This window comes from Ambystoma mexicanum, chromosome 12 (assembly GCF_040938575.1).
Source record: "Ambystoma mexicanum isolate Mex_15411 chromosome 12, UKY_AmexF1_1, whole genome shotgun sequence".
Taxonomy (NCBI): Eukaryota; Metazoa; Chordata; class Amphibia; order Caudata; family Ambystomatidae; genus Ambystoma; species Ambystoma mexicanum.
In genome coordinates, this window is record NC_090936.1 from 354,226,434 (window position 1) to 354,253,429 (window position 26,996).

Genomic DNA, 26,996 nt, shown 5'->3' on the forward strand with positions numbered 1-26,996 from the left:
AGGGCTATCTTCTGAGGAGTGGGGTGGAGAACCCTGCCCCACTGCTGGGACAGGAGGTGTGCTGGACCCAGCGGAAGTTGAATGGGTGTTCTGTCTGTGAGGCTGAGCAATTCGGTGAACCACTGTCTTGCCAGCCACCACAGAGCTATCAAGATAATGCTGAGGTGACAAGCTTCCATTATCTTGCAGAGTACCCTGGGGATCAGGGGTGTGGGAGAAAAGGCATAAACTGTCATGCCCACCCATTGAATCTGCAAAGGGTTGCCCAAGGAGCTGGGGCCCCGTCCCTGCCAAGACACGAACTGATGGCACTTCCTGTTCTTCCAGGAGGCAAATAGATCCACCTAAGGATGGCCCTATGGGTTGAAGACCACCTGCAGCACCTGGTCGTTCAAATGCCACTCGTAATTGTCGGCTCCCAGTCTGCTGAGCATGTCCACTTGCAGTATGGAGGAAAAGGGACTATGGACTAAGAGTATGTTAGTCACTATGGTGAGTAACTAGTAATGTCTGCACTCAGCTTGCTTCCCCCCCCCCCAAGCAAGTGTCCAGCGCAAGATACTGGTCGTTAGAAGGCAGAAGCATCATGGAGGGCCACCGAAAAATGTCATCAACACCCCATCGACCCTTGATCCAGCTTTTGGGGGTGTATCATGGCCACCCGAGCTACCCCCTAGCAACTCTAGTGATCCAGCGGGGGAGCCCCACTTGCTGATAGAGGAGATACACCAATTTCTGGGAGACAGCAAAGCGGCCCTTGGAGGGATCCATGGAGGGGCTCATGGAGCAGCTCCGAATGCACCAATCTCCAGCGGCCAAGAAGCCATGTATTGTAACATGATGGTCTGTTTGATATGGGCCAGGGAGTGAGGTGTATAAAATTGACCCAATAAACATCAGTCACCTCAGCCACCTATGAAAGCCTGCCATCCTCCTAGTGGCATGGTAATGGACATTGATAGGGCTCAACGATCAGGTGGTATGTTGGGTAGCACCTGCCTAATCGCAGCCGAGACCACCCGGCACAGTGTGTCCCCTGTCACCATCTCGACATCCGCTGCCCCTTTTGTGCACCCCCAACCTGATCCATCATGTTTTGCACCAGAGAAGCTGGTATTCCCAGTTGGGGAAATTGTCCTCCCGTCAGCACCTGTAAGTGGTTGTTGGCCTCCAAGTCAAACCCCTGAATCCGCTAACCTCGACCCCGCTCTGGTACCTGTCATGGTCCCTGCTACTGCTGTTTCTCCACCCACGCCTGCCCCAAATTCCATGGCTGAGGAGGGTAGGGAAAGCGACGATCCCTCCCTCCACAAACTTTCCTCCTGCTCCTTGCAAAACACCTGGAGTGGGTTTTTGTCACCCATGACATCAAGGACCAGCTCTTTTTGTTCATCTAACCCCTCTCAGGCCCCTCATGCCCCCACGTCTCAAAATCATGTTGCCTCTGACCACCTAGTTGGGGGTCGACCACACAGCCAGGGGGTGCAAATGCGAACAAGTGCTTGCTGAGCTGGTGGTAATTAGAACGCTGCTCTTAGACCTCATTGAGACCAAGGGGAGGGGAGGAGCAATACTGCAGTGGGTGGTGGGTCGGGAAGGGTAGCACTGCAATCTGCTACCTACTTACAAGGGGTCTAACAACTCAATCCCGGTACATCCTACTGTACAGCCTCTATTAAGATCTGTGATTAGCGAAGCAAATAGCGCCCGAAATAATCTGGTACCCGGGAATGTATGCCCTGCCACTGCTAATGCCCCGTGCAAGAGTATCACTAAGTCCAGAGAGCCCAAAGGGGTGCCCAAACCCAAGTCTACTCCACCGCGGCCTTCGCTCCAAGTCATAAGGGTTGTAGACGCCTTAGCCCAAGGAAAACGAGAGCTTAAGGCCCATGGTGTAGAGGGAGCATGATTAGGCCCCAGGTCCAAGGCTGGCCCAGAATATCCCTTATATATCTCCATGTGGTACCCAAATCGCAGATGGGAAAGCAAGAATGAAGGGATGCCCTTTTAAATATAAGCCTCCATTAGTAGTGGACCGTAATGGGTTGTACCTTTGTTTCCAGGGAAGCCATGGCTAGATGCTGCAGACTTCCCAGCAAGGACAAGAACTCCAATGACAAAGTCGAACTGGCCTTTTGGGACTTGGGAGTGGTCAAACGGGTCCTGGGGAACAAAAGGGGGGGTTGGTTGGAAACCCAGGAGAGGGATCCAAATCTGGTGCTAACCTCACCCCCTTGGGAAGCGGGCTGAAGGGGCCTGATGGAGTTGTGGATACCCTGAATGGGGCTGGGTTGGGCTTTTCGATGGTCTCTTCTCTGTTTTCCCCACAAAGTGTTACTTGATATGCAGTACTATGTTTGGTTTATACTTGTATAGTTCTTTTGTGATAGGCTGTACTTGGATGGCCTTAAGGCTGAATAAAGTTATTATGTTGACTCGAATTCACTCTCACCTGCAGTATAAAAAGGGTGGTTGTGCCAGAATCAGAGTGAGCTGGAGATGCTGACACTGGCCCGGTGTTCGTGAGGGGCTGCAACATGGCTAAGTGGACATCTCCAGGGAGCCAGAGTGAGGCAGCCTGTATCCTGCCGGCGGTGTTCAGGGAAATCGTCGTTCCCTTGAGACGTGTGCTGGTCCCAAGGGTATCTGAGGAGTAGGTGGTGAGACCCTGACCTCGACCCAAACCCATTTGACCTGCTCGCCGGTGCTGCGCTACTGTTGGTGAGTTTCATGAGACAGAGAGAAACTCAGTAGCGAGTGGGAGCAGGAGCGTTGTTGGGAGCAAAAGTGGGACGAAACCAGCGAAAGCTGGAAAGTGCTGAAAGAAAGCGAAGTAAGAAAATGGTAAAAGCAAAGCAAGCGAAAGCTGAAAAGCGGTGAAAGAAAGCAAAGCGAAATGGCAGAAAAGGGTGCACTAGAGGAACAAAAGTAAGGAAAGGCAGCAAGTTACGCTGGTGGCACGGAAACAGCCAAGAGTGGGTGCGAGAGAGACCCGAAAGGAGTAGGGTGCAAGTGATCCGAAACCCGAGAGAGACAGTGAGAAGGAAAACAGACAGTCAAGAGAGTGTGCAAGCAACCCGAAAGTGAAAAAGAGGGTGCCAGCGACCCGAAAGAAATACAGAGAGTGCAAGAGGCCCATTAAAGGGCAAATGAAGCTGAAAGAAGAGAGCATGGTGAGAAACTGATGGTGAAAGAGAGCATGGTGAAAAGTAAGGAGAAGTGTGCAACAGGCACAGAAAGGTGGAAAGAAGGTGCAAGTGTGCACGACAGAAAAAGAAGTTGTGCAGGGAGCACAGTTAAGTGAAAAAGGACAGAGTGAAAGAGGCACAGAAGAGGAAAAAGGTGCCAGAGAATAAGGAGAGGGGTTAGAGGTCAGAGTGGTTGTGCCAGGGAGGAGCAAAGAACCCGTGTTCACATCCTGACAAGATGAACTTTTTTGTTTGTTTGAGACCAGAGGGGCCTAGACTTGGGGAAGGGAACCCTAAGAGGCCCTAAAGAGACATTGTTGAACTTCGTGAAGAGAGGGCTAGACTTGGGGAAGGGAACCCTGAGAGGCCTAAAAGGAACTGTGTCTTTTTGTTTGGAACTGGAAGGATCGAAGCTTGGGGAAGAGATCCCTAAGAGACCCAGAGACATTGTGAACTCTAGTGACCTACGTAGAAGGTTCCAAGGGCAAACCTTTTGAGTCGAACAGTTTTGAACTGGCAGAACTACACCTACTGGTAAAAGGAACTGGAACCAGCTGTGGTTTACATTTCCTTTAGAATCACAATGTTTTCCTTTAAGAAAACCCCCTATCACATTTGGTTTAAGAGTGAGGGCAAGCACAGGTTTGGACACAGACAAACTTTGGTTTTGGACATCGACGGCCCTTAGAAACATCAGTTGAGGGAACAACCCCCTTAGAGCTAGGGCCAGACAGGCATTAAACCAACCCCACAAAGTTTGATAATAAAGGTTTTCAAACTGTTACTTTTGAGTCTGTGGGCCTCATTACAAGTTTGGCAGTAGCCTTGCCGGTAAAACCAGCAGGTTGCCGCCAAACTCTGAATGGTGCCGGTGCATCCAACCTCCCCATTCCCATTGAGCCCTATGGGGAGCAATTTTTTCCGGGGCCCGCGAATGGGCAATTACCAGGTCATTACGACCCCACCAGACCCGGTTTTTGCCCATTTGCGGGTGCTAGAAAAAAATGCTCCCCATTCCCATTGAGCCCCATAGGGCTCAATGGGAATGGGGAGGTTGGATGCACTGGCACCATTCAGAATGGTGCCGGTACATCTGACATGCTGTGCTGGCGAGTGCCGGTCTGCCTGCCAGGTCTGACCTGGCGGGCAGAGAGGCACCTGCGAGCAGAACTCGTAGTTTTCCGGTCCGGTAGCAACAGTGCCGGTAGCTTACCGGCACTGTTACTACCTGACTGGCAAACTTGTAATGAGGCCCTGTGTCTCTCTTGATACCATACCTGTCGCACAACACAATGATCCCATGATGGCCGAAGCTTTCCTCAGAGTCATCCCTGAGGAAGATGGCAGAAAGAAAGATGGTCCATTTCTTTTCTTAAAACAGGGATTGTTATACAGAGGCAACACCACCAATGAGGGGACTCCTCGATTCCAAATAGAAGTCTCCGGGAGCCACTGCAGGGTTGTGTAAGAAATGGCCCAAGCCCATCTTACTTCTGGACATTTAGGAACTGCTAAAACTCAGGGACAAGTAGTGAGTCAGTTCTATTGGCCAGGGATATACATGGACATTAAAAACATTGTCATGACATGCTCCTTGTGTCAAATGATCGGCTCTCCACATAACCCTCCTCCAGCACCTTTATAACCTCTACCAATCATCGACGTTCCATTCTCCTGAATAGGGATGGCTATTGTGGAACCTTTAACACCTTCAAAACTTGAGAACAAGTATATCATAGTTATACTAGACTATGCAACACATTACCCTGAGGCCTTTCCTACGCCAAGTAATACCTTGCAACAAATTCTAAAACACCTCATTACCTTTTTATGATGGCTAGACTTCCCCAAGGAGATACTAACTGACCAGGGAACATCCTTCATGAGCAAAATTATGGCAGGGTTCAAACAGATACTTCATATTAAGACCTTGAGGACCTCTGTCTACCATCCTCAGACAGACGGCCTAGTTGAGAATGTTAATAAAATGCTCAAAAGTGTTCCCAAGAAATTAGTGGAAGCTGATGTAAAGAATTGGCATATGATGGTCCCTTGGGCTTTATTTGCCATCAGGAAAGCTCCCCAAGCTTCCCTCGGGTTTTCACCCTTTAAACTCCTTTATCGGCGTGATTGCAGAGATGTCCTGGACATACTAAGGGAAAACTGGGAGGAAGTTTACCAACTGCTCTCCAAAACTGCACGGCGGCTTAAGGAACATCGGACTGTGGTGATGGATATAGTCCACACTCACCTAGCTAAGACTCAAGTAAACCAGAAGACCTAATACGACAGAAGAATTGTTACCCAATCTTTCTCTGTTGGACAGAAGGTCCTATTGCTGCTGCCCACCTATAAACAGAAAAAGCTATCTCACTGGCCCAGGCCTAATGTAGTATTGGAACAGACTTGCCCTTGTAACTATCGTGTATCCTAACCTGATAGAAGGCTTAGATATACCACATTAACCCCTTAAGAGTGGAAAGAGGACCCAGTGAAATCCTCCTCTGAGATAATGGCCAGTCTCTTGTCAGAAGAGGCAGAAGGATTTAATGTAGTACCAGTAGACCTCCAGCCATACCAAAAAAAAAAAATCTAAGATCTTTAGATCAATTCCCCGGGGTCTTTAGCTGTGAACCTAGGAGAGTGAAGGGGATTCTTCAATGGATATGTACCCCTCCTGGGAAAGTTATTAACCTTAAACCTTACCGGATTCCTGAAGTACGAAAAGGAACAAGTTACTTACCTGTAACTGTTGTTCTCCAGCATGGGTCTGGCATGGATTCACATGCTCATGAATATTCCCCGTCGTCAGGCTGGGAATCCTCGGTAAAGAAAAAAACCAGTATCAGTTTCGTTTCTGATCTGTCTTTCGTAGTAATAACCAATCACTGGTCTCTGCGTCATACTGACCACAGCCAATGACTGCCCTCTACCTAAGCACCGCCTCTGGCAGCCATCTTCAGATTTGGAAGCACGTGAAGTGGCAGTATGACCAAGTGAAGAGCCGCAGAGGGGTAGGCGGGAGGGTTCGCATGTGAATCCATGCCAGACCCATGCTGGAGAACAACAGTTACAGGTAAGTAACTTGTTCCTTCTCCAGCATGGGGTCTGGCATGGATTCACATGCTCATGAATAAAGAATACATAGCAGTACACACATGCACAACCACGGGAGGTGGCAAAGGCTCAACATTAAGCATTGCATCAAACTCAACATTAAGCATCTTACCTCCTCACCAGGCTCACCTCAGGCGAACAGGTTGCGCAGCACTGCTTGGCCGACCCTGGACTCCTCCCTGGAATCCCGATCGACGCAGTAGAACTTCGTGAAGGTGTGCGTCGACCTCCACGTAGCAGCCCTGCATATGTCCAGCAGGGGCACACCAGAAAGGAACGCCGTGGTAGCTGCGATCGCTCTGGTGGAATGGGCTCTCGGACGGCCGGGCAGCGGTCGGTTTGCCAACCGATGACAGTACATGATACAGCCGGAGAGCCATCTGTAAATAGAAGCCTTCGAGAGAGCCTTCCCCTGATTGACAGGTCCAAAGTTCACAAAGAGTTGTGACGTCTTCCGGTCCACGTAGAACTTCAGCGCTCTAGCCACATCCAGCGAGTGCAAAGTCCTCTCAGCCGGCGACGAAGGCGACGGGAAGAACACAGGCAACACCAAGGGTTCGTTGAGATGGAAGTCCGACGGTACCTTGGGCATGAAGGAGGGGTGCGTCCTGAGCACTACCCTCGTGTCGTGAAAAGTCAAGTACGGGGCCTTACAGGAAAGGGCCTGGATCTCTCCCACCCGTCGTGCGGAGGTGATGGCCACAAGAAACGCTGTTTTCCACGACAGAAACTTCAACGGGGCTGAGTGCAGAGGCTCGAACGGAGGTCCCATGAGCTTGGTCAGCGCCACGTTGAGCTCCCACGCCGGGGCCGGAGCCTTCACCGGCGGGAACGATCTGAACAGTCCCTTCATGAACTCTTTCACCAGACGATGAGACCACAAGGACGTCCGTCCCGTGGTTCTGGTGTATCGGGAGATCGCAGCAAGATGAATCTTGATGGACGCGTGTGCCAGTCCAGCTTTGGCCAGCGTCAGCAGGTACGGCAGAACTTGGGGAGCCGTAATCCGTAGAGGGTTAATCTTCTGTGCGTGGCACCAGACAGAGAACCTCTTCCATTTGTGTCCGTAGCATTTAAGAGTCGAGGACGCCCTGGCCTTTGCAAGAACCTCTCTGCAGTCGGCCGGTATGTCGTATCCTCCAAACTCTAGTGCTGCAGGAGCCAGGCCTGCAAGTTCAGCGATTTCGGGTCGTGGTGGAGGATGGCGCCTCCTTCCCTGGAGAGCAGATCCGCGTCCACCGGCAGCTTGATTGGCGGGGACGCTGACAAGTCCAGAAGGTCCGGGAACCATATCTGCCTCGGCCACGCAGGTGCGACGAGGATCATCCTGCACCGTGACCTCTTGAGCTGGTTGACGAGCCGGATTAGCAGTGGCAAAGGAGGGAACGCGTAGAGGAACAGGCCCTCCCAGGGGAACGAGAAAGCATCGCCCATGCTCCTCGCCTGGGGAAACCTGCTGGCGAACCTCCGGCACTTGGAGTTCGTCGCCGTCGCGAACAGGTCGATCTGGGGTGTGCCCCACCGTCGGAAGAGGCGATCCACTAGATCCTGCCGTAGTTCCCACTCGTGGCACGAGCGCAGCTCCCTGCTGAGTGAGTCGGCGATGGTGTTTTTTATCCCTGCCAGATGAAACGGCACCAGAAATATCCTTTGGGCGACTGCCCAATGCCACAGGTCCTGCGCCTCCTTGGACAGTGCTGGGGACCTGGTTCCGCCCTGTTTCCTGATGTAAAACATGGTGGTGGTGTTGTCGGTGAAGATCCTCACCACCTTGCCCTTGAGGGACGGAAGGAAGGACCTGAGGGCCCAAAACACTGCACGGAGCTCCAGGACGTTGATATGTAGGGATTTCTCCGTCGGGAGCCAAAGGCCTCTTGCGTGCAGATTTTCGGTGTGCGCTCCCCACCCTTCCAGGGAGGCATCCATGGTCACTGTCTCCTGGTGGGCTGGGGTCTGGAAGTCCATGCCCGCCGTCAGATGCGCGCGGGTGCCCCACCACCGGATCGCTCGTCGGAAACTCTCGTCGAGTGTGATCCTTTCCTCGAAACTGCCCGTCGTTTGGACCCAGCGCGCGTCCAGGAACTCCTGCAACGGGCGCATCCGGAGCCTGCACATGGGAATGAGGTAGATGCAGGAAGACATCATTCCGAGGAGGGACTTGATGGACCTCACCTTGGCCGCGTCGGCCATCAACATCCGCTGCACCTTGCCCAGGATGGTCCTGGTCCTCTCCTCCGACGGGGAGGCCAGAAGGGACACTGTGTTGAGCCTCGCTCCCAGAAACAGAGCGTCTTGCGCGGGTACCAGGTGGGATTTGGCGTAGTTCACGGAGAATCCCAGGTCCGTGAGAAGTTGGACGGTCCTTGCCGTGTGAACCACGGCGAGCTCCCTCGTCTTGGCTCGGATGAGCCAGTCGTCCAGGTAGGGGTAGACGTGGATCCCCTCGCGGCGCAGCTGCGCCGCCACCGGTGCGAGGCACTTGGTGAACACCCTGGGTGCCGACCGTAGACCGAAGGGGAGGGCTTTGAACTGGTAATGATGCCCTTGGACCACAAACCTGAGGAATTTTCGGTGCCCCTTTAGGATGGGAATATGGAAGTAAGCATCCTCCAAATCCAACGACGACAGGAAGTCTCCTTCCTCCAGCTGACCCAGGACGTGCTGGAGGGTGACCATCCGGAACTTTTGCGCCTTGATGAACTTGTTCAGACGTCGCAGGTCCAGGATGGGGCGCCATCCCCCCGTCTTCTTCTTCACGAGGAAGTATCTCGAGTACACTCCGGAGCCCCGAAGCCTCTTTGGGACGAGTTCGATGGCGCCCTTCCTGAGCATCGCCTTTACCTCCAGGAGAAGTTGAGGGACGTGAAGTTCTTTCCTGGCCACGGGGGGGACGCGCGGACACCTTCTTTGAAACTCGAGCGCGTGGCCCCGGGCCAAGGCGTCCAGCACCCAACGGTCGGTGGAGATGGACTCCCACACGCTGACGAAGCTCGCCAGCCGGCCTCCCACCGGGGTGCTTCGGTGGGGGCCCGACCCCACGGCCGGTTCAATCCTGCTTCGACGAGGCTTTGCCGCCTTGACCTCCTTGGCGACGACGGCGGGGTCCGCTAGACTTGCCTCGTCCTCTGTAGGCCTCCTGAGCCGACGAGCGGGCCGCTTGACGGTAGATGGAGAAACCGCTGCCGGAACTTTTGGAGGCGCCTTTGCCTCCGCTGCTCCGAAAGGGCGTCCGTCGTTGTTGCAGAACTCCAAGGGCCCGGGCCGTCTCAGTGTACGCTTTAATGGCCTGAAGGGAATCGTCCACTGTTTTCCCAAACAGGTTGTTCCCATCGAAGGGCATGTCCAGGACTCTGGTCTGAACGTCTTGACGGAAGTCCGTAGCCTTGAGCCATCCACGCCGCCTAAGGCAAACGCCGTTGCCCAACTGGCGGAACCCAGTGTCGGCGATGTCCGTCGCAACGGTAATGGCGTGGTCCGAAGCCACCTCACCTTCCTGCAGGATCTCCAGGGCCTCTGCCCTCTTGTCATCCGGCAAGAAGTCCAGCAGGGGAGCCAGTTTGTACCAGAGCTCCTTGTCGTAGCGGGCCACGATAGCCAAGGCGTTGGCGGCTTTAATCGTCGTCGCCGCAGACGAGATGACTCTGCGTCCCATAGCATCCAATTTCTTTCCCTCGCCGTCCGGTGGGGAAGTCGATGTGGAGGCCGCACCCCCCCCGCTTTTTTCCTGGCCGCCGCGGAGACGACGGAGTCCGGGGTAGGCTGCGCCCGGAGGCACAGGGGGGGCCGTGTCCGGGACCCGGTACTTCTTCTCGTACCGGTCTCTTCTAGCTGGCGTCGTGGAAGGGTTCTTGAGGAGGGAGAGCCCCTCATCCCAAATGTCGTCCAATAGAGGCACAGCGAGGACCGTCTTCCTCTTGGCCTCGCGCCGCTGATAAAGGAAACCTTCCTTCTTCTTCTCCTCAGGGCAGAGTTGGAAAAGCTCGGATGCCCTGGTGATCATGGAGTGGAACGATCCAATCTCGTCGGGCGGAGAAGCCCTGGTGGGAGGCGACGATGGTACATCCTCGTCGTATACCTCGTCGTCCGTACCCGTCGCTGCCGTGTCAGTCCCCGTATCATCTCCTCGGGTGGACGGGGAGGAGAGCTGGAAGGGGCGCGACGGCTGAAAAGGAGGCGGAGGGTGGATCCTTCTTTTCTTGGTAGGGGGAACACCAGAAGGTCCCGGTTCTGGGTCCCCCGACGGGAGAGGTTCCGTCGGCAACGGTAGTCTCGTCCTTATCTCTGAGCATAAGGACTGTATAGCCAACAAAATGGCCGCCGAGTTGTCTCGCGGCGCTGGCAGAGGGGAATCCGAAGGGCGATCAGGGGCCCCGTCGGTACCCTCGACGATGTCGTCGTCACCTGCGTCGGGATCCATCCCGACGGGCCGGTCTTCTTCCACGCCGAGGCCGTGGCTTAAGACCTCGACCAGCTCCTCCTCCGAGGTTGAGGCCGAATCTACGACGACGCCCTGCCCCCCCTTTTTCTTCCCCACGGGGGATTTCACGGGGGTCCTATCGATGGGCACAAAAGAGGACTCCCTCCGAGGTGGCAGGGAGACTCTGAGCCCCGAGGTCGCCACCACTGGTGTAGCCTCCACAGGCTGAGCCAGGGCCGCCGCGACAGTTTCGATAGAGGGCTTGGCCGGATGGATTAAGGCCTTCACCACCTTAGGTGCGCTCACCGCCTTATCCTTGAGGGGGGGGACACTGCCTCGCTCCCTCTTCCGCCTTCGAGCTCGACCGGGGCCTCTCCAGGAGCTTCGCCGGGTGCTCGGCCTTCCTCTTACCCGACCCAGAGCGTTGGCTCGTGGTTGATGGTGCCGGGGAGGGTGCGCCCTGCCTGGCGCCCGTAGAGCCCGACCGTTCGGCGCTCCCGGTGCCAGCGGACTCGCGGTGCTTGGCCTTATGTTGGACCCCCGTCGCCGGGGCGTCCTCAAAGGTCTTAGAAGACCGCTCAGATTTCTTCCTCTTCTTCTCGCCGGACGGGGTCTTCCCTCCCAGCCAGTTGGCGAGACGTTGATGGCGGTCCTTCATGGTCCGCTCCGACATGTTGCCGCAAAACGCACAGTCTTTCTCCACGTGCGTTTTGTCCTCATGTAGGCAGTAAAGACAAAAAGAGTGTTCGTCCTCCTTGAAGACGTTCTGCAGCTGGCATCCAGGGCAGACCCTGAACAGCTTTCCGGGCGTCGAGCTTCCCTTCTCCTGGGCCATGTCCGGGCCTGAGAAACTTCTGGAGTCCTCCAAAAGCGTAGCTCGACGAAATCTTCACCCTTGAGGGGCGCAGACGAATCCGACACGGGTCCCCGTTGATCGGATGGAGAATCGGTGGAGCTTGAGGCTCTCTTGACCGAAAAAACGAAGTTTTTGAGAAAAAACGTGAAAAAATAGCACTAACGCTCGAGAGCAATAGCACGAGGATCCCAACACATGAACGTGCGGTAAAAATCTGAAGATGGCTGCCAGAGGCGGTGCTTAGGTAGAGGGCAGTCATTGGCTGTGGTCAGTATGACGCAGAGACCAGTGATTGGTTATTACTACGAAAGACAGATAGGAAACGAAACTGATACTGGTTTTTTTCTTTACCGAGGATTCCCAGCCTGACGACGGGGAATATTCATGAGCATGTGAATCCAAGCCAGACCCCATGCTGGAGAAGAAATGGTCACCCAAGAGGATAAGAAAATGATGGAGGATATCATCGAACCATGCTAGAATCTGTGGTCGTTGTCAATAGTCCTACTGGCAAAAGCCAATCAATTGTGGAGGTTTTGCATAGACTTCAATGCTGTGTCCCAGTTCGACAATTACCCGATGCCTCGGATTGATGATCTTATTTATCGACTGGGCATGGCCATCCATCTACCTCTCCACGATTCATCTTACCAAAAAGTTATTGGCAGGTACCATTAAATCCGGAGGACAAAGAAAAAACTTCTTTCTCCACCCTTTGAGGACTATTTCAGTTTAAGGTCCTTCCACTCGGGCTCAATGTCATTCCTGCCACTTTCCAGAGGTTAAGGGACCTTATCTTGCAGCCGTATTCCATTTTTTTCGGCGCTTATCTGGGCGATGTTGTCATTCATAGGAAAACCTGGGAAGAACATATATACCATCTATATAAATTACTCAGAGCCCTAAGAAGAGCTAGCCTAATTGTGAACCGCAAGAAATGACACTTGGCCCAATCAGCAGTTAAGTACTTGGGTTTCTTTGTGGGAAACAAACTGTTTCAGCCACTAGAAAAAGTCTTGGCCATTCAATAAACACCAATTCCCAATACTAAAAGAGATCTGAGGGCCTCCTAGTCTTACTGGTTATTACAAGAGGTTTATCCCTAATCCTCCACCATCACCTGCTGTTTAACTGATAAGTTAAAGAATGCCGAACCCCATAAGTTACGATCGAAAAAAGAAGACCAGGCCTGTTTTGATACTCTGAAGTCCGATCTGTGTAGCAAACCCATCCTAAAAGACCCTTATTTTAATAAGGAGTTTGTGCTTCAAACCGACGCCTCCAAAGTAGGGATGGGGCAGTTTTATCACAAGAATATAATGGGGTAGTCCATGCGGTACTTTACATCAGCCAAAAACTTTTCCTGAGAGAAAGGAATTACGCTACCAATGAGTTGGAGGCTCTTGCCATGAAATGGACCGTAACCTCTCTCAGGTATTATCTCATAGGTAGAAAATTGACCTTAGTTACGGATCATTCACCCCATACACGGCTCAGTCTTAAGAAAGACAGCAACCCAAGGGTAATGCGCTGGTTCCTTGATCTCCAACCCTTCTGTTTTAGGGTTGAACACAGTAGGGGAAAGGAACAAGGAAACATGGATTTCCTGTCCCATTTTCCTGTAGCAGATAAGGAAGACAGCTTTATTAGGGGAAGGGTAGTTGATGAATCCTTGGATATTGTAAGTTTTCCCAAGGGGGGAGCCCCTTCCCATGATACCATGGAGGTGAGGCCGCTACATGATAGTCCCCCTGGGGGTGGTAATCAGCGGGAGGATCTCATGAGGGGACTATCCGGGGAGAACGCTGTATGCACCACTCCAATCCCCCTCACCTACCCCAGCCTTGCCTTGTTATCCCATATATGTGTCATGTAACCAAAATCATAAATACCTGGAAAAGGAAGAATTTAGTCAACCCAAGGGAGAAGTATAGTACAAATACTGAGACAGGAAAGAGTTTAGTCTACCCAAGGGGGGAATATAGGACATGTACTGATACAAAGAAGCAATGCAGAGGCATGAACAGCACTCATGGAGCGACTAGTGAACATTCAAGTGGTTCCCAAATTCCTATTGGTCAAGTCACATTCAAAACAGAAGAGGGAAAAAAGGAAGAGTAGAGCAGCCCTCCTGACAGGAACCACGAGTGTGGCGAACGCCCAAAATGCCGCCGAATTGGAAGGACTTGCATACAAGTTTACAGAGTGGGCTGTGAGAAACCTGAAGGTGTCTTCCTGACAAAACCTCAAGGATCTGTCATCCAGGTGGCCAGGGCACGGCCATCGCTATTGGATCCAGTTCCTAGGGGTGGACCGGTGAGGGAGGATCACCTGAATGGGGGGTCCTCTGGGAGTGGGACGCCGATGGATGAGATGTGGTATCCCCCTTACTTTAACATCTTTTCCCCATCCTCTCACGTAGGACATTCCTAACCATTCCACCCCCTTTCTGACTCTAACACTTTGCATAACACAAAAGACAACAGACTAATACCCGAGCCGTTTCCCTGACAGGTCCCAAACATAGGGTCAGGTAAAGTCAGGCAATTAACCTGAACCACACACACCAGATGGATGTTCCTTTTCTGCACAGGGATAAAAGGTGGAGCAGAAGAGTGCAGTACGAGCAAGGCGAGAAAGGCGAGCATAGCAGACATCACGACGAGACGACTACGAAGCAGCAGTTCAGGTGAAGGAGGAAGGCGGCAGGAATCGAGAAAGCGGCAAGAAGAGAAGTGGCCTTGCCTTTTCATCCCAGACCCGCAGAACCTTCGTGGAAGAGAGCCCAAGACCGTGATTGGGAACAAACTTTCATTTGTTAAACTAACTTTTGTTTTTGTTGTTTGAATACATCAGGACCCGAAGGCAAAAGGCTTTCTAAGGAAACGAGACTTGGCCATCAACGGTCCTGAGAACTGCCATTGGAACTTTTGTCTCATGCTAGAGAAGCCTGAGACTGTACTGTGCTCCACCAACTTTACCTTACCCAGTTCTCAAAACGTGGGGAAGGAAGATCAAGGCATCCGCATCCTGACTTATTCTTTAAGAACACTTCTTTATTTTCATATGAAATATCCCACACCCCCTTTTTGTATTAGTTGTGAGGCTTGGCAATAGGTTTCGTAGTATAGGCCCTTTTTATTTTGACACAACACCACTAGGACAGCCTTATTTTTCATTTGATGGTTGACATTTGCTTCCATCTTAAGAGTTAGGTTTAGATTAGGCATTTTTCCAACCTGCATACATCTTTCATTGTTCAGTAAACACCCTTGAACTGTGATAACTTGTGTCTGTCTTACTTGTTGTCACCATGAGTTCCTCACAGGGCAGAGATGTCCTGGAAAAGGCCAGAGTGGAAGGATCATAAAGCCGAGCAGAACAGCAGAGGCCCAGACGGGAGAAACTGGGGAATTGCATGGGCAGGTGAAGACGCGCATGCAGTTGGCCACCAAATGCTGCAGAGCCACTGCAGCATCCAAAAAGACAAAGGGAATACAGAGCAGCCCAAGACCAGCCACAGAGTGTTAGCAAGCCCAACACAGGTACCATGGTTGCAGGGACACTTGGTGGGGCTAAAAAAAGGCGTGCAACAAAGCTCGGGTCTGGGACTCGCACCCACGAGAGGGAACATTCATCAGTCATCTTCTTATTTGCAGTACCGGCCAGGTTAGTAAACCAGGTCTGCCACACTGTCAGCAGAGAATCCTACAGGTCTGGGATACAAACCCACAAGACTGGGAGTCAAGTCTACATTGGGGAGAAGTGTACAAAATCCTAGAAAGAAGCCAGGGGAAGGGATTCACTCTCCCTGGTATTGGAAGCTGTGCCAAGCCTGAGAAAAGGCATGGGGAAGGGAGACATCCCCCCTGGTGTTGTGAACGGTAAGGTAAGCCTGAACAAAGGCCAAGCGAAGGGAGACATTCCCCCGGGTGCTGTGCACTCTGAGGTAAGCCTGAGTAAAGGCCAGGGGATTGGAGACATTCCCCCTGGTGTTGTGAACTGTGAAAGTAAAAGCCAAAAGAGTGTCAGAATAAAGCCAACGAAGGTCAGGAGAAGGGAGTCATTCTCCTGAAATTGTGAAACCACTGAGATAAAAATACCTGGATAAGGGAGGCATTCTCCCAGAACCCAGTAGTGCAGAAACAACTATGGGCAATAAGGAATGTTATTGTTTGAATTGGAAATTTACCTTTTGAGTTTGAACTGAGAACTTTACTGCTTTACAATCTGGGACATTGTTTTGTGCCTCAGAAAGAGATTAAGACCTGGGGAAAGGAGTCATTCCCTCAGGTAAAGATCCCACCTAAGAACTGGAGCTGTGGTCCGAAGATCCATTACTTCATTTGATTAGTTATAAGTGTAAGGGATAGAAGTAGGTTTTTGACACAGGACCGTGGACTTTTGATTTACATGGACATCCTGACTGAATACTTAGTATTTAAGTTGAGGTAGGGAAACCCCTCTTAGAGTTACGGGAAAGGTAGGTTTTCTCTTTATTTCTGGTACAATAAAAGTTGATGCCAACGACCATGACAGGTGTGTCAGTCTCCTTCTTCTGCAACCTTATATTATACCTTGCTATATTTATGTGTTACACAAAAAAAGAATGTTATTGTAGCTTTATTTTCCCCATCTTAAGTGACAGCCTACAATTCCCAGCATGCAAAGTAACGTGTGCCTACAAAAATATTCCATGGGTTTCACAAATGTACTACTAAGACTGAAGGAAACACAGTGGTAGATAACACACAGTACAATCACCAGTACAATCACCCGAGTTTGTAGTCATCGTTTCACACAGCATGTAGTTTGGGTTTTTGTATCTTCCCATTTCTAACCACATCTTAAGGGACAACTGTATACACCCCATTACCTACTTACTGCTCTCTCTGCAGCTATCTAATGTTACTTACACATGAATGTACTTAAATGCAAAACCAAAAGAAATTTGACAGAGCTCTCCTAAGCTTGGAAGTTAGTCTCTGAAAACTGGATGCAGTGCTCCATGGCAGCTTGGGCATGGTCTTTTTGTTTCGCCAGATTTATGTATATTTTGGATCCAAGGAAATCCATCAAAATGTCTGCACTGAGTACATATGGTAATGCAACCTAGTTTTACGATGGTATGTGATTGAAAAACCCAAAATCATTATCAAATTATAGATTTTTGAGTTATACATTTGATGAAGCAATACGTATCCTAGTTAATGTACCTTTTACAAGTTATAGTAATCAAAATACCTCTATTTCCCACAGAGCTTTTGAGCTAGTTGCTGAAGTAGCTGACTGACGTAAAGTTGTTCTGAGAAAAATGTGCTGCTTCTTTGCATACTCGTCGCGGGTCAAAAATTTCTCTTGCTCCGCATGGAACAATCTCACAACGTCACCCTTGCAATGCAAAAAAAGATACATTTTACAATACAGTAAGATAATGCACTATGTGGAATCCTTATTACAATATGAGGAAAGGTTAAGCTTTAAGTTCTCAAGGAATTTGTGCTAGAAAGGAAATATAAATACACAATGAATGGTTCCCATCATGACACAGGAATTCTATATTTTTATAACACGCTCAAAATAACAATTTCTCCAATTTGCTCATTTACTTGTAAATCCATCTGTTAAATTAGAAAAATGCAACTCAATGCAACTGGATTAATCCTCATTTAAATGCTATGCTACAACAAGGGAATTCTAGGCAGACAACCAGACTTTCACAAGCAGGGAGCTACCGCAATGGCCCCACAGTGTTCAAATCATGCACTATTGTAAGGGATAAATACACTGGTGTGGTTTGGTGGAGCAGGGAGTGAGAATCGCTCTTTGATTCATGCAGCACCAATGTTTGCACCAGCTCGGTCTCAAATATGAGCTGTGTAAATAACTAAATCGTAATGTTCTGAGAAGCACCTGTAAATATCATTAACAAATCGGATTTGTGCAATTCTACTTTAGAAAATATTAACAACGGAGACCACTAAGAGGCATGGACAACCATGGCTGCTTGATGTTGTTGCTCTTTAAAAATGTATGACCTGCCTCGAAAAGACTGTTGGAAGATAAATCTCAATCATTAACCCCCCTCCCTCCAACATGACCGAAGAGAAACAAATCCCTCGAGGGAATGAAACAGGCATAATAAATGGCGATGGAAGGCCTACCCCAATGCTGGAGGAGGAGCAAGTGTGGGGTGGATCAGCGGTGAGCCAAGGCAGTCCACGACAAATTAAGTGTGGATTGGTGAACTAAACCTGGGTTCTCAATATGGTAGCCAAGGCTGGAGAGTCTGCTCTACAATGTGGAGGGAGTCGGCTCATGGGTACGGCGCTGCTACCAGTGACGGCAGTGACAGCGCAGAGCAAGTAGGGCAGGGAGTGGAGGCGCATGGGTTCCATGGTTTGTAGTGACACCCGCCTACAGTTTATAAGCCTGGGGATTGGAAGAGAACATTCTTGCAGTCCTCGCCCAAGGAACCATACGGAATCACAGAAGGTGCAGTGATTGTAAGCCCTTCTTGTTGGGGCTGAGCTGGAAAGCATGAGGAAGTAATACATGTAATTCACTGGACTGCAGAAGAGTTGTCAGCCTGACATAACTGAGCCACCAGTCGAGGTGGTAGTGGTCGAAGAGAGGGGGAAGGTGAAGGACCGAGGCATGGAGGCCTCGCACTTAATAGTGAATCCCTTTTTTTAATAAAACTTTTATTAATATTTAACAAACAAACATTACAAACCAAACCTGCAGTGTATACGATAACATTATACTTATGCATCATTCAATTTTGTTCACTGCTCCCGCTTCCCACCCCCCATTCCGAGCCTACCTCTTTACTATTCTACTCTCACCTCTTGTGGTGGGGTATCTCTCTCCACGAGAACCGGAGGGTCTTGTATTGACCCGAATAATTCCGCTATGAGCAATCTCCAGGCCATCAGGATCTCAGTTTCCTCCTCCCCTCCAGTGCTGCTTGCTTCCTGCCATGCCATTGTTTCTGCTTCCGCCCATTTCTGCAGATCGCCCCACCATATCTCCAGTCGTGGTTTGTGGCATGTCTTCCACCCCATAGCTATTCTACGCTTTGCAAGCGCATATGCCAGATCTTTTAGTTTGCTTACATGCCTAAGTTTTCATGGTCTGGGGAACCTCCCCCAGCAAGCAGGCCCACACAGTATCCAACACAATCCTAATACCCTTTGCTGCCAGTTTGCGTGCAACCTCGCCCCAAAAGCACTCAATAACCGGGCATGACCAGAACATATGCACCATGCCCGCGCCCTCCTCATCGCACTTAGGGCATGCTTGCGTTCCTGCATTCTTGAACGTGGCTATCCTTTGGGGTGTCAGATACGCCCTGTGCATAACATACAATTGCATCTGTTGAAGTCTTGCGTTTCTCGACACTTTCTTGTGATACCCCTGGACTCGTTCCCACATCCCATCCTCCATTGGGCTACCCACTTCTTCTTCCCATTCCCGTCTCAGTTGCACTAGCTCCTTCCACCCTTTTGACATCATCTCATATATCCTAGATATCTCATGTCCCCCTTCCGCTATATCGTATTTCGTGTCTATAATAGGATCTGGTTCTTCCTCAAGAACCAGTTCAGACCACATCCTCTTGAGCTTCCGTACTAGTCTATGGTATGTGATATATTGGCCGGTATGTAACCCGGTGTTCGCCCCCAGCACCTCAAAATCTGTCATGGTCCTCTCTTGCCAAATGTCCCCCAGTGTCACTAACCCAACCGACTCCCAGTGACTCCCGATTATCATCCTGAGCTGCTCCTCTCCCCCTGCCAGCGCAACCAGTGGTACCTGAGGAGGGCACGGACACAGGTTTCCCATCAGTTGGCACGCCCTTCTCCACAGTTTCCACCCAAGCCCCAACATTTTGGGGCGTCCGTCCATTGCAGCCTGGGGCAACCATATTATCTCTTTCAAATAGAACGGGGCACAGTCCCGTCGGAACAACCTGGTCTCGGTGGTCACCTCTTCTGAGAGCCATTTGGCCACGCATTGCAGCTGACTCGCTATGTAAGAAACTTCATAATTGGGCAACTTTATACCCCCCTCTCGTGAGAATTCTGGAGTTTCCAGAGGGCGACTTTGTTCCGCATACCATGCCACAGGAAGTCCCTACACGTGCTAGCCAGTTTACTAAAGAACTTCTTAGGTATCAAGTATGGGATGTTACCAAAGTAGTGCAGGAGCCTAGGCAAAACCACCATCTTCAACATTGCGCTGCGTCCCATCATTGCTAAGGGCGGCTTAACCCAAAACCGCATGCAATTTTCAATTTTCTTAATAGCTACTTCTGTATTGTGCTTGTGTTCTTCTTCTACCTCATGGTAAATATCTATTCCTAGATAACAAAATGTGCTAGTTGCCCATGGTACCTGCAATACCGGTAGTTGTTCTAGGGGGATCCCCCTATACCCACCTAGTGGGAACATGCTGGACTTCTGAGGATTCACCACTATACCAGACATGTCTGCATATCTTCCCATCACCTCCAGAACATATTGGAGGTTCTCCTCTGGATACCGCAAGTACAATAATATGTCGTCTGCATACAATGATACCAAGTGTCGTTCATCTCTCATAGGGATACCTATTGTGTCATATTGTTGCCTTAAGTAGATCGCTAAGGGTTCCAGAGCTAATATGTAAAGCATAGGGGACCATTGGCAACCCTGTCTGGTTCCCCTACAGAGTTTCCACCTTTCCGATATCACTGACCCCGTTTTGACTCTTGCCAGTGGTTCACTGTTTAACATTTTGGCCCACTGCAGGTATCCCGGTCCTATCCCGTAGCCATCTAGGGTCGCCAGCAACCAGGGCCATTTGACCGAGCCAAAGGCCTTTATTGCATCTAACGACACTATTGCCAGTTCATCATCCCTTCCATTCCCATGTTCAATGACTCTGTGGAGTCTTCTAAGATTATTAGATATGTTCCTATTGGGGACATAGCCAGTTTGGTCCGGGTGTATCAGTTTACTTATGACTTTTCTAAGTCTATTTGCCAAAACAGCTGTCAAGATTTTACTGTCTCGATTCAGCATCGACAGGGGTCTGTAGGAACTGCAACTGTGCTCTGGTTTATTAGGTTTAGGGAGCGGTATAATGATCGCTTCTCTGAGTGATTCTGGCAGTCTGCCTCGTTCATGCGCCTCATTCAGCATGTCCAACAGTGGGGGGAGCACCTCATCTTTAAACGCTTTATAAAACTCGCTTGGTAATCCATCAGCGCCCAGGGCCTTACTCGTCGGCAGCTCTCTCACTACCTCTTCCAGCTCCTCTAATGTAATTGGTACGTCCATCTCCTCCCTTTCTTCTGCGCTAATTTGTGGCAATCCTATGTCCTCCAGGGTTTCATCTATCATCGCGGGGTCATCCTCCCCTTCATCTCCATATAATCGCCCATAATAGTTAGCAAACTCTTGATTAACTCCTGCCTGGGTATCCACCATCCCCCCGTCTTCCCTTTCTATCACTCTGATCGGGGGTCTAGGGGTTAAACTTTTGTATAACCATGCCAAAAGCCTGCCTGGTTTATCAGCTCCCGCATGTTGCCTCTCTATATACTTGTTGTAATTAAGGTTACACAATCTTTCCCAGTGCCCTGCACACTTCTGCTGCAGTTTCTGTATTAGGTCATTATCTTGATTGACGCTGTCTCTCCCGCCAAGTGCTCTCTCCAGCTCCCTCTCCGCTTCCTGCAATTCCGCCATGATCCCCCCCTGCAATCCTTTAGATTTCGCAATAGCCACTCCTCTCATCACAACCTTGAAGGCCTCCCACAAAGTTCCCGCCGAGTCCACACTACCCGTATTTATCTCGAAATAGCTATCTCTTCCCTCAAGTCTTCTCTAAAGAAAGGGTCTCTAAGCGCCTCTGCGCTGAGGCGCCAAGTCGGAATTCTTGCTCTTGGGGGGCAATGTTGCCATCCTAGGATCAGAGGCGAGTGGTCCGAGAGGACCCTCGCTTTATACTCAATTTGCGTGACTTCTGACAGTATCTCTGAAGTGGCAAAAACGTAATCCAGCCTCGTATGCAGCCGCTGTGGGGCCGAATAATGCGTATACTGCTTTTCTTGGGGGTGGTGCCCCCTCCATACATCTTCTAATCCGAAATCAATCAACAGTGTCCTTAGCGCCTTAGCCGGTGGGGCAGGCCTATCCGGTTTCCCGTCTGACCTGTCCACCCTCGGGTCTAGTACACAGTTAAAGTCCCCCCCCCAGATCACCGCGCCCCACGGCACTCATACTAAGGTTGTGACTCAGCTTTCTAAAATATGCCGCAGTATTTTGGTTAGGGGCATACGTGTTTACCACACTATTTCCTTATTTTCCACCAGTCCCTTCACTATTACCATCCTCCCATCTGTCTCCACCAATGTCTGCAATAGTTGAAACGGGACATGTGGCGCCACCCAAATGATCACTCCTCTGGCATACACCGAATATGACGAGCCCACCACCGTCCCCTTCCATTTCCTCTTAATCATTTCCATCTTATCGCGCGTCAGGTGCGTCTCCTGCAACAAGGCAATATCTATTTTCTGTCTTTGCAAGTAAAGCATAACCTTGTTTCTCTTTAGATAACTATTCAGCCGCCTGACATTCCAAGTGATTATTTTAAGGTCTACCATGGCTTTGCTGAGTCCCTCTCCCCTCCCCCCCATGCAGTTCAATTTTAGTTGCTTAACTCTTCTGTGTAGGCTCGTATCCCAACTTAAACTCCCCCTAACTATATACACAACACACCCTCCCACCTCCCTCCCTCCCGCTTCCCTATCTTTCCCCAACAACACCCTCCCCAACTGTTGCCCAGCTCCATCCCTGGATCTCAGGAAACCCCGCATCTAGCCCTTTCTGGCAAAAGCCTAGACTTGCGGCTCAGCAGGGTGTGAGCGCCCTAATGGCCACTTTACAACTAATTCTCTGGGGTAGGCTGCTTCCATCCCTTTGCTCCTGTTTCCAATGTGTTACGCTTACTACCTCTGCCTCATTCATGCATTATATTTACTATATTCCAGTCCAACAAAGTCTCAGCGTCCAAAGGCCACAAAACACCAATCAAATATCCTTTTATATCATACCAGGGCCCTCTACCCTCCACTTGTCCCCTCAATGTTCATGATACAGACTTCTCACTTCTTATGTTCCTGGCAGTCCTGCTCCGCCTCCTGCTCCGGGCAGCTCTGCAAGTCCAACCACGACGCCGCATCTTCTGGAGTATCAAAGAAAAGCGCTCTACTTTTGTACAGAACTTTAAGCTTCGCAGGGTATAGTAGCATATACTTGATTTCAGCTGCGTGCAGCCTCCTCTTAATCGCCACGTAGCTATACCTCTGCACCAACATCGTATAGTCAGGGTAGGCCGTGATGTTGGCGGATGCCCTCTCTATAGTTCCGCCTTTACGGAAATACTCCAGTATCTTCTCCCTGTCTTTATAGTTCCTGCCAATTATCGCCGCGGCGGGCCCCCCGGTCGTGGTTTCCTCATCAGGGCCCTTATGTGCGCGCTCAATCGTGAACCCCTGCAAGAGTTTATCTGCCCCAATCTCTTGCAGAATCATGTTCTCCACGTAATTCGTGGGGTCTTGGCCCTCTTCCCCCTCCGGCAGGCCGACCACCCGTATATTATTCCTTCTTGCCCTTCCTTCCGCTTCTTCCATTCGGTTCTCGAGGTTGACGACCTGCTGTTTCAACACATGGATCTGCTTCACATTATTCGTGCTGACATCTGTGTTGGTCTTCACTGCGCTTTCCAGGCAACTTGTCCTTTCTGCCAGTGCTCTAACATCTTGTCGCGGCAGGGTGACTTCAATTCCTACAGCGTCTATTTTGTTCTCCAGGGCCGTCCGTAGATCCGCCATTGCTGTACCCCATTTAGTGCTCAGTTCTGTAATGGCTGCCAGGACCTGCTGGTTATCTCCTCCTGTGGTGCCGTCCGTGGAGGCCGCCAACCGCGCTTTGCACCGAGGTTGGGGGAGTTTGCTGTGTTTTTGTAAAAATCTCCATTGTGGGTTGCCTACTCTTGGCTCTCGCTCCCTTCACCGACATTGCGCAATCCTTCCTGTGTGTCTGGTTCCAACGATACCGTGTTGTTATGACTCCCCTGAGTCAGTCAGGCACTGGTGTGCTCTTTTCGGTAGATTACGTCGCGCTGTGGCACGTAAAGTCGCACCCGGAGTGGGTTGTGTCCTCCCACGTATTCCCTCAAACACCTGTTGTCAATGTGCCGTCAGCGTGGTCCTGGGGGCCAGCAAGCGCTTATTGCCCACCAGTACCGTAGAGGTTCAGGTCTTCGGGGGATTCAGTGCTTATGTCCGATTTGGAGGGAGCCTTCTCAGGGCATCTGCATTTGGCCTGCTCAGAGCCTCATTTCTAGTGTTATTTTGTTATGCCAATTGCCACGGACAGGCCTGGTTTCTACAACCGTTTCTGTTTACAGCTTAATCATGGCTTGCTGGCCTGTGTTGTAAGGGACTCGTGTTCCCGTGGGTTGTGCGAGTACCACCTACGCACCGTTGTCAGTTTCACTTCGCTTCAGCGTTCCGTGGTCGTTCGCTGCAACAATGTATCACAATGTTCCACTAGGAGCTCAGCGGCACATGCTCCCTTAGTTCCTTCTATGCCGGCCACTTGTTAACAGCCTTCAGTCTTACGAACCTCCCGCTCGTTTCACATTAAACTATGGGAGTGGCAGCGGTGCCCGCTCCGTGTCAATGCAGGGAAGGAGGCCCGGAACCGCAGCTCGCCCACTCCGCTTCAGCTGTCGAGGCCACTTTGCCTCTCGTGCCTGCCCAGAAGCATGCGCCCAACTTTCATCGTCAGCCGCTTCCAGCGTCGCACAGATGCTCCGGCTACAGTCTGTGACGTGAATGTTCCTTGCGGGCTGTGGGTCCGTTACACACTGAAATGTGTGTTCATCATGCTTGGGGCCCCCTAAGCGCTCAGCGGGCACCGCGCTCCACTTCGGGCACTCATATGCAGACTTTATAGACGTTTATCGTTGAAGCCTCCAGTCCTTTGTCTTCTTGCTACCATTGACGGCCATCTTCGTCACCGTCACGAACACCCTGCGAGATCTTCACTCGCTCGTAACTTCGCCGGCATTTATCTGATCAGTGCCACAATGTATCTTGACGTGCCCAAGGACCTCCGGACAAACGATCCTCCGGGTTTAGTATTTTGTGTCCATTCTAATGCAGTCTTAAGCAGGATGATGTATGGATCGGCAGGAGCTCTTGGTGAATGCACGTCCGTCTACATGGCTCCTTAGCCACGCCCCCTTAATAGTGAATCCCTTGTTGGAGCGTAATAATATGAGTAAACAAATCAAGCAAAACGCTTCCGCAGAACATACTGTTGTACTTTTCCACCCAATCTCTTTGCTTTTCTCTGACTCTTTGTGCCCCTTCTCCCAAAACTACCTTTTACTGCACGCCACCACTTAACCTATTCCCTGGTTTCCTACCTCTCTTTAACTCAAACAGTGTACATCCTGTAAAACTATTCGGTGTATGTCTATGGGCCTCCACCAGTACAATTCTCCAATCTAATCTATTAACTAAAGCCAACTGCATCTCTTCCTTGATGAATCTGTTGACATGCTCTACCCATCCACTTCCATTGGGATTTTATAATGCAGTCCTATGATGCTCAATCTCCCTTTCCTTCATGAAAAACAATATTTCACATGACACAAATTTCACCGGGTTGTCTGTGACAATGCTCTCCAGCACAAATTCCCTAACGAAAATAATTTGCAAAAAATCTATGACCCTGCCTGTGGTTACTGATTGTACTGGTGTAACCTCTATCCACCTGGACGTTTAATCCACCAACATCAAAAGATACCTGGCATTTTCGCCTAACACCTCAGATGGATCCATAATGTCCAAAGCTATTTTACACCAAACCTGATCTGTTATGGTTACCGGATGCATAGGTTGTGTTTGCACAATCCGTAACAATTTGTTCTGCATCATTGTCCACCAATAGGACACCCATAACCTTTTCTTCGTGAGGGTTCTCCCTAAATGCACCTCATGGGCAAGTTCAACTAAATGGTTCCTAATTGCTATGGGAAGTACCAGCCTATCACCTCTGGTGATTCCCCATGGACCATCTGCCAATTCATCTAAGACTAAAGCATATCTCTTGCTTTCTGTACTGATCTCAACCTTAGCCCACCCCTCTCTCAATCCTTTTCAAATCCATGCCAAATCTAGTTTGCACCTTCTTCCCACCAATGTATTTTATCTACAGCAGGTATCTCATTGCCATAGGCTGGATGCCCCTTTATCACAGACAGGAGCTCCAGTAACAAAGGAAGATATACAATTTCTACTGCAGAAGATTAAAAGCGAAATCCACTCCAGTACTCTGTAGCAGAGTCAGAGATTACTGCCTTGTATAATCGCTTGTTGGGTGCAGAACACTGGGATACGTGATCTTGAAGACACCACCTGTGAGTAGTAGTATGAACTGTCGGAACCTAGAAAAAGGATCAACTTCTTGGAAATATCAGCTGAGCAACTACAAGCAAAGCAGACAGACCGGTGTGAGTCCCTATCTACTTTTGTTAATCACAAAAGTCGAGACTATTCATGCCAATATTATGAACAGTATCGCCTCTCTGACCCACACCCCCCATCTGATAATCAGCTGAGTTATGAAGATACTGCTCCCTCTGGCCTACCTTGGTCATGTTTCCCTTCTTTTTCTGAAGAAATGGTTTCTAAAGCTTTTATTAAGATTAAGTCCTGCTCTCCTGCGGATCCACTCCAACTTGCAGTGATGAAACAACTATCTGTCGACCTTTTAGGGGAGATTACAACTGCTATCAATCTCTCCTGGCAGTCAGGAATTGTCCCGGCTGAACTTAAGGCCGATCTTGTCATTCCTCTTCTTAAGAAACCGTCCTTGGATCCATCCCTTCCTTCTAATTTTTGCCCTATCTCACTTCCTCTCCTCTCCCATGAAACTTCTTGAGTCACTGGTTTCTCTGCTACTGTCTTCTTTTTTAGAGTCTTGCAGGATGTTTGACCCGGCCCAGTCTGGTTTTCACCCTGGCAGAGGAACAGAAAGTGTTCTTTTCTCTGTACAGGATGATATTGCCAGGCTAGTAGATCAGGGCAGTGTCAGCGCCCTGATCCTTTTAGATCTTTCAACCGGCGTTCGACACCGTCGATCATGCCATCCTGCTCACGTGCCTGGCCCAGATTGGTGTCTCGGGCCAGGTATTGACCTGGTTTGGCTCCTTCTTGGCTGACAGAACCCAAACTCTTTCCTTGCCACCTTTCCTTTCTAAACCCTCACATCTCAGTTGTGGTGTCCCCCAGGGTTCTGCATTGTCCCCTATTCTTTTTCAATATCTACATCTTTTTGCTGGTTCACCT

The 26,996-nt window shown here is 50.2% G+C and overlaps 1 protein-coding gene across 9 annotated transcripts in view; it reads right to left on the reverse strand.

The window, feature by feature from the left end:
* ITPR2 (inositol 1,4,5-trisphosphate receptor type 2) overlaps positions 1-26,996 on the reverse strand; it is a 4,412,221-nt gene that overhangs the window by 3,141,194 nt on the left and 1,244,031 nt on the right. For 8 of the 9 annotated variants that reach the window (XM_069628470.1, XM_069628465.1, XM_069628468.1 and 5 more), the window contains one exon: positions 16,823-16,969. The exons of the other annotated variant lie outside the window; for it this stretch is intronic. In XM_069628470.1, the coding sequence (XP_069484571.1) occupies positions 16,823-16,969 (147 nt within the window). The remainder of the gene's footprint in view (positions 1-16,822; positions 16,970-26,996) is intronic. 9 annotated transcript variants of the gene reach the window in all.